Here is an 8,455-nt window from a genome sequence, read left to right on the forward strand (position 1 = left end):
GGGAACGTGCCAGAGATTGGGTACCAGTTATAGGACTCTGACAGGAAGTTAACAGGCACCTAGTGGGACTAGTAGTGGGTCCCTTACTGAGTATTTTATACTCACTCTCTTCATTTTATGTTTGAGGTAGAGGACGAGGCAAGGGCAAGGGCAAGCTGGCGAGCGACCCGAAGTGACCGTGGAGGGCCATAGGGACTACTGCTTCCGCTTATTCTTATTTCAGACTTTCGTATTTGAGTTTGAGTACTTTTCATTACTTATCATCTTTTATGTAGATAGGGCCCGAGTAGGACTTTAGAATGCATTACACCTTTTGCATAACTACCTTGTTTAAATTTTCATAAATAAAATTTCTTAAACCTTATGCGTTTTCAATAAATTTTATGACTTAAACCACTTGTTCTATATTTAGTAATGACTTCGATTCAGTATAAGGAGTTGGGTCGTTACAACGTCGGCATAAAGAACGTCGGGAATAAGGGGTTTCCCGACACCGTCAACAACGCGTCGGGAGATGCGTCGGGAAAACAATCTTTCCTAACGCACCACGAAGGCGTCGGGCAAGAATACGTCGGGAAAAAGGTAAATTAATTTTAAAAAACGAACTATTCTCGATGCCGTGAACAGTGCGTCAGGAGCGGCGTCGGGAATAGGGGTTTTTCCCGACGCTGCATGAAACGTCGGGAAAAACGTTTAATGATCGTCGGGAATTCCCCTTTTCCCGACGCATTTTGAGGGATTTCCCGATGCCACGTCACTGCGTCAGGAAATCCCCTTTAAAATCATTTCAGTTCTGTATTTTACAGAACCGAAGCCGAGAGGGGAAAAGAAAGGAGAAGCCGAGATCGTCGTTGCGATTTCCGTCGCCCTTCCGCCGTTGTTCCGCAGCCGTCCGTCGCCGCCCTCCCTCGCCGTTGTCCCTCGCTGCCGTCTGCCACTTTAGGTAAGTGGAAAATGAAAATTTATTTAGTTTAAGTTTATGTTTTAGGGTTTTTTTTTTATGAAAATTAGTTTAGGATTTTCTTTTGGAATAGATTTTTGTTTGTTAAATGTATTTTTGTATAAAGTGTGTGTAATTTGTGGTTGAATTGAAATTGAAATTTGAAATTTGAATGGTTTAGGGTTTTTGTTTTAGAAAATTGAATTGAGGGGAGATTTTATAGTTAAATGAAAATTGAATGGGGGTTAAATTGGGGGAGGGAGTTTATTGTTAAATTGAAAATTGAATTGGGAGGGGGGTTTATATTTGAATTGAAAATTGAAATTGGAGGGGAGGAGGGGTTAATAGTTAAATTGAATTGGGGGGGGGGGATGTATAAGAAATAAACAATATAATTGTTTTAATGTAGGAACAATCACGGAGAAACAAGGCTGCTAGACAGAAGTAGCCTTACAATCATAGTAGCGGGTCCAAGTCGTTTCTACAACGACAGTATGAGCTCGCTGAAAGAAGAGGGCAGTCGGTCGATCGTGTGGAATTGTTCCGGGAAACACATGTTCGAGTTGGGACATTCGTGTCGCAGGCTGCCAAGGATGCCATGTAAGTTATACCCTTATTAATTATCCACTTTTATTACATATTTTTGCACGTTACCTAACATAATTTTTAAATTTGTTGCAGAATCAAATGCTGGAACTCCAATCCAAGCCTACCCCAGAGGGTAGTCAGCCACTCTCTGAGGATGAGATATGCGATCAGGTATTGGGTAGACGACCAGGCTACTTAAAAGGCCTTGGTTGGGGACCCAAGCCGAAGGCCCGCAGAACGGCAAGTGCAAGCAGTTCATCGACATCTTGTTCGCAGTCCACAGAAAAAGAGATTGAATTACAAGCTAAACTTCATGAAGCTTTGGAACAGATTGAAGTACAAGATAGAAATCACCAAGCATTAGCTTCACAAGTGGAAGCTATGAAAAAGATGATAGAAGAACTAACTCGTGCACAACAGGGACCACCGCATGATCCCTAGCTCTGCGGTACGTCGTATATGTCTCTATTATTCTTAAGTTTTTGCAATATATGATTATGTATTAAACTTAGTTATTTTTAGGACCGAAGGTGTAGAATGACGCGCATACGCACCTCGTTGGAAGACTTTTCATTATGTTTATGTTTTTTCTATTTTGAGAACTATATTTTGTTGTAGTCAACTTATTCGTATTATTAATTTTATTTCTATTTTTTTAATTTGTGTTTGTATATTTATTAATTTATTTTAATTTAATCCAAAACATCGCGAAATTGTTTTGAGCAATCTGAACATCATTGTGAATGTTTGACCAAAATATTATAAGGAAAAAAGTAAAAATAAAATATTTAAAAAAATATATAAAAAAGATTTCCCGACGTTCATTACGTCAGGAAAAAAAACGTCGGAAAAGAGGTTTTCCCAACGCCGGGAGATGCGTCGGCATAGACGGCGTCGGGAATAAGGTTTTCCCGATGCCGTCTATGCCGACGCATCTCCCGGCGTCGGGAAAACCTTTCCCGATGTCGTGTTGGTACGACGTTGGGAAAGCCTCTCGCGCGCATTTCTCCCGACGTTATTCCCGACGTTGTTTTGTACGTCGGGATATCCTTTCCCGACGTACTTTGCATTTTTGCCGACGTATTTGTGCGTCGGGAGTACCCCCGTCTCTTATAGTGAAGAATACCCGAATAATCGTATTTAACTTTGATTTTGGCTTCTACTAGGTCAAACCCATTTTTGTTTTAGTAGCCACACGTAAAAGACCCTCACATGTAGAACCTATTTGAGAGGAAGTCTTATATTCCACAAATGGTGCGGAATACCTCTAAATTTGGTCCATCCTCCATAGCTCGGGACAAGCCTAGGTCTTGCATGGGATAAGGGAGACCATATTTCAAATTTGACAAAAAAATTTCCAACTGTTGACCATCCTTTATTTTTACAGAGGATCAGCTTTGCAATTTCAGGATCTTGGAATTGCACTAGGACTTTGTCAGAGTGAAAGGGTTTATATGAAAACCTTTTTTCAATTGCTTCCATAAGTTCGTTGCTCAAGATTTTGTTTTAGTTGTCATGAAAAAAGCGCTTGGTGATGACAAGAGCATTATCCAGATTCAAGCGAGTCTTGATATCATCCATTTTAATGGTCCTAGGTGAAGAGCTGGAGGCCGAGGAGTAATTGGAGGAGTCCCTGTCACTTGAACTACTTTCTAACAGCACTGTTGCATATGACTTTCTTGAGGAATCAGAGTCGGAAGAGGATTGAGTGTCATTGTGTTTTTTGAAGTTACACTCTTTATCCATTAGAGGTTGAGTTTTTGCATCCACTTCCACATGTGGAGTGATCATTGATAAGAAGGAAACTCACCCACTTCTTTCTATACCTTCCGGAATAAGAATATAAGATTTCCTACTTTTGTAATCAACTTTGAAGACTTTTACAGTGTTATCACATCTATTTTTTATTTTCTAAACCCAAAGACAGTGGTCTTCATACCTTTTTCTAAGGAAAACCTGTTTGTGGTTGGGGTGGCAATGAGAGTCTTAAAAGTACTTTTGAGCCAATCAAGAGAATCTTCCTAAAAATGAGACTGAGAAGGATTTGTGAGCTCTAACCTCAGTAAGCCAGAACTATAGAAAACTTGAATATTTGTCTATTAATAACACATATTCCTTCCTTTATACTAAGCACGATCTCAAAAGTGACTTGAAGTATGCCTTTTTTGTTAAAAAGATTGCAGAGGTAGATAACAAGTAGAGTGATAGGGGAGAAGAAGTACCTATTTAAAAAGAGGAGACACATTGAATGAAGTAGTTGCATGTAGTGATTAGAGAGTAAATGGGTTGCGCCTCCATTTTTTACACCAATGGATGAAGTTGTGCTTCAAAGATAGATGACAGACATTAAAACATCTTCCCTCATCTCCTACATTACCAATTAATTTTCAACACATATATTTGCATTCTATATTTGTTACATTCACTTCTCCTTTATGTTTTATTTATTTTTTGTGGGCTTTTCTTTTGCTTAATTTGCTTGATTTGATTGCTTTGCTAGTTGATCTTGTTTGCTTTTTGCTCAACATCTATTTACAAAAGAAATAGATGAAAGTTAGAAAAAGAGCTTATTAAATGAAAAGAAAATATAGATTCAAACCTGTTTAAGTTGATAGATTTGATAGATGGAGATAGGTGGAGATAGATGGAGATAAGGTGTTGTTGTGGAACCCTAATGTGAAGCAATGTACGAATGAAGAAGAATGTCTGATGAAGCAACGAATGGAAGGACACTTGAAGAAAGAGATGAAGAATGAAGAAGACCGGGATGAAAACGCACAACATGTGAAGAAGCATAAAGAAAGGACATCGATCTTGTAATTATACATAATTGGACCTGAGATGGTTGTTGAGGTTTTAAAATGTTCTATAAAATGTAAGTATTTTTAAATTATTATGTTTAGAAAAAAAACCCTTAAAAGTTATCCAACGTTATCCTAACTTAAATTTTAAAACATATATTTTTCACTGTCAATCAATTCCATATCTTTCTAACACGTTTAACTCAAAAATAAAAAAAATTGAAATTAACCAACCAAAGTAAAAGAAAATGGCAAGATTACCCCTTTATTTTGGTCAAATTACATTTTGAAAATAATGATTAACTTGAGGATTGTTTTTTAATATGAAAAATTGACCATCTATAGAACAAAATCACTAAAAAACAAAATTTATTATTATTAATTTTTATATAAAGCGTAGATATTTTGTCGAATATTTTATTTTTGACAATTTTCCTCAACTTCTCTTAATTTAAATGAATATTTATTAAATCATTAGCTAAATTGCAAAATATGGTGTAAGTCATTAATGTTTAATTATGTTCCTTAATGTGTCGGTCATTTAACAATTCTTTTTTTTTCAAAATGACAATTTAGAAATTTGAATGTAATTTCTTTCCATTTCACTCTCACTTCGAGATGTAAACCAAAACACTCTTGTGTTACGTCTGAAACCAAACACAGTCAAGAAGCTAAAGTTAGGACTGAATTCTCATGTTTAAGAGGAATTGAACTCAACTAATTAAGAAGATTCAAGTAGTAGTAATTAATCATAAACTTTATAATTTGTTTAATGTTACAAGATGAAATTAATTGAACACTTTATAATTTATTTTATTTCTGCAAACACATACCTTATTTTTGGGTTATTTCATCATTGGACCAATATATTTTTATTTGAGTTTTGATTCCTTTGAGTTATGGAATGATCTCTTTATGTTCCTTTAGTGTAGTAAGTTAGGTTTAAAGTCGGGAAATAAAATAAAGCACGCTCGTTGTGATGATTTTGTGGTTTTCAATCAATGAAAGTTCTCTAGTAGATGATAGAGCCTCATCACCAATATCTTGCAATTCTTGATTTAAGATTACATGTCAAATACATTTAGGTATGTTTGATCACCTTACTTGTATGGAGTGTTTGGAACTTGAAATAAGGAATAGTACTTCTTCTTATCTCTTAATCTTTAATTAAAGGGTATAATTCAAAATCTAATCTTTTCCTATGGATTGTGTCAAATTGATTGGAGGTTTTAGAATTTGATATTAGAAGTTCACCAATTAGGTTCCTAATTCTCAAATCTTAGAGTTTTCATATCACTTTTGAAGATTGATTGTTTTAAATCTTACTGGAAGCATTTTTCATAATAGATAAATGTGTACAGAATAAAGAAAGCTCTATTATATATGGTTGAGATCGATAAACTTGTATATTAATTTCAAATGTAGTATCAATTGATTTCATTCTTACAAGTAAAACAATGATTTCAATGGATAAAATTGAATGTTTTAGACTCAAATTTGCATATTATAAACACTAAACCACCTTTTAAAACTGATTACATGAATCAAAATCACACTCCAAAATTGATTTGAGTTCTTCCCATTTTTCATAACCAAACAAATCAGAAGCATCCTCATCAAAATCCGAGAAACTTGACGACGATGGCGACACATTTGCCGACGAATTATGATCAGCCGATGATAGCTGATGATCACTACTCGAGCTACAAAAATTCGTCATCATTTGGCTGTCGTGAGACATCTGACTTTGATCAAAATTTTGAACGCCGTTCATATGATCAAAATGGATAAACGAATTGTTAGAGGTGAAGCTTATGTAGCTACTTTGTTCGTGATCATCAGAATATGTGTCGATATCGATATTGTTGGTTGCCCTAAAGTTCATGTTCTCTACAGCTCGACTAATTTTGGCTGATGGAACATCCCTCCAGTTTGGTGCATTAATAGCTTTTTTAGCGGAGATGTTTCTTTTGAAAATTCGACACAAAGTCCAAATTTCCTGCGAAGGAGGAAAAAGAAAAATAACAATTAAGTTTTTAATTTGTCTCATACACTTAGTCAAATTTACAAGCTTGTTAGTCAAACATTTAAATTTTAGTCCTTCCAACATAAAATATGAAATTTCAATTAGCTACTTTTGGAAAATTTAAATCCTAATTAAATCCCATCAAAACAATCTACTATTTTTTTTTTCCTACAGAAACTGAAAAACCCTTTTACTTTCATTTTAGTTTAAAAAATATTATCTGGGATTTAAAAGTTTTAAAATTAGAAGGTGATGTTCGGTTTTTGGTCAACCCTTCTTTGGATTTAAAAAATATATATACAGAAAATGTTTCTTTTGATCAACTACCATTCATCTTCGACTTTAAATACATAAATATCAAATATTATCGAAAAACTTATCGACAATAAAAGAAAAAACAACTCATATGTATTTGATAAAGACTATGATATCTAGTTGGTCTCCATGTTTCTGGTGCGTATAGTGTTCTGAACATTTCTCTCTTCTCGAGATTATTGTCTCTCTCTAGAAGAAAAGGGTAAATTTGGTATATAAAAATATTGTTACTTACAGCTTCATGGAGGTTATTTTTGACAATATTTCTGCGAAAGGGATCTGAGGAGGAAGAAGAAGGAAGACGAAATTCATTCATCATCCACTCGGTTTTAGTTCCTCTACCCGCGGATCCACGGTAATAAACAAGTGTCTTCTTCAACCCAACAAGAACACAACGATCATTACTATAAATTGGTTTATCAATTCCTGTTGCTTTCCAAAATCCACATCCCGTTACTCTATTTGGCCTCACACTATTCTTATACTTCCTTCCTCTTTTGCAAAAAAAGTACCATTCTTTTTCCCCTAACGTCCCACTATTACTCGCATCTGCATAATTATTATACAGAAAAACCGATGTTAACTAATAATAATAAAGAAAAAACAAAACTCGAAATAATTGGTATCAAACAAAGCTTAATTAACTAGATTTTTACGTACGAGGAAGGTCCCATGGGCTGTATTTGTAGATGTCGATTTGTTTGATGAGTTCGATGGGGAGGGGTTTGTTGTGAACCTTACGACGGAGGTAGAAGTTGACTAGCTCTTCGTTGGTTGGGTGGAAGCGAAACCCTGGAAGAGGGAATTGGGAGTCGTCGTTATCATTGTTGTCGATTGCAGCCATGTCGGGGAATTGCGAGGGACTGGTGGTCATATTATTAGAGAAGGAAATGAGAGGAGTTGTGAGGTTTGGTGAGGGCGGTTAAAGGAAATTTGGGGGTTTAGGGTTTTCTTTTGGTTTATGTGTATATATAGAGAGAGTTAAGGGGAAGGGGAAGTGTTTGAATATATATATACATATATTTGAAAGTCAAAAGTCTTTGTGTGGATCTGACTGCTCTAGAGTGTGTGAGAAAGGATTTTATTAATGTGGAAGACTTTGTTGTTGTTATTATTGGTTTTTTTTCTAAAGGGCAAAATGATTTTGTTGAATGGAAGGACTTGTTCTTTAGAAGTACACCATCTTGGACTTCACTTCTTTTAAAAAGGAATAAACATACAGCAGATATGTAAAACTGATCAGTTCCAACATATAGTTAAATGGTTAACATATCAAAAATTCAAATCCTAAACAATACTATATAAAAAGAGCTTATGGCATTGGATTCCATTTCTTCTAAAAATAGAAATCTTTTTTTTTTCTTTTTTTTTTTTTTTGCATTATTACCACACTCCTCTAAGCTTAAACTTTAAGGTTAATAGATTGTACTCAATTTAATTTACTTTCAATATATATATATATATATATATATATATATTTATATATATATTTCTCAAGACTTTTTCTCACACATTTTTTGAAACAGACTTTTCCTCAGGCTTGAGATTACCATTATTGAATAAGTTAATATTTAATCAGAATTCATTTCTTACAATCTTCTCCATCTGTTTTTTAATAATTTAATTTTCACCATCGAGGATCAGTACTAGTCATACAAGACTCTTTACATATCTGAATTCCTTGGTAAAAGAAAATATTTAAACTAAATTATATTTATAATTTTTAAAGTAATTATTTTAAATAACAAAATTATTAAAAATATTTATAAATATAATAAAATATGA

General features: G+C 34.4%; 1 protein-coding gene across 2 annotated transcripts; it reads right to left on the minus strand.

The window, feature by feature from the left end:
* Window positions 1–5,714: 5,714 nt before the first annotated feature.
* LOC103496304 (transcription factor JUNGBRUNNEN 1-like) lies at window positions 5,715–7,653 on the minus strand. Of its 2 annotated transcripts, none has more exons than XM_008458112.3 (3): window positions 7,331–7,653; window positions 6,906–7,219; window positions 5,715–6,328 (listed from the first exon to the last, which is right to left on the minus strand). In XM_008458112.3, the coding sequence occupies exons 1-3, from the start codon at window positions 7,542–7,544 to the stop codon at window positions 5,855–5,857; spliced, it is 1,002 nt and encodes a 333-aa protein (XP_008456334.2). In that variant the 5' UTR covers window positions 7,545–7,653; the 3' UTR covers window positions 5,715–5,854. The 2 variants fall into 2 exon arrangements, with proteins under 2 accessions (XP_008456334.2, XP_050935596.1); XM_051079639.1 differs by having other exon boundaries at window positions 5,813–6,328; window positions 6,906–7,206; window positions 7,327–7,627.
* Window positions 7,654–8,455: the final 802 nt, after the last annotated feature.

Source organism: Cucumis melo, chromosome 11 (genome assembly GCF_025177605.1).
Source record: "Cucumis melo cultivar AY chromosome 11, USDA_Cmelo_AY_1.0, whole genome shotgun sequence".
NCBI classification, from domain to species: domain Eukaryota; kingdom Viridiplantae; phylum Streptophyta; class Magnoliopsida; order Cucurbitales; family Cucurbitaceae; genus Cucumis; species Cucumis melo.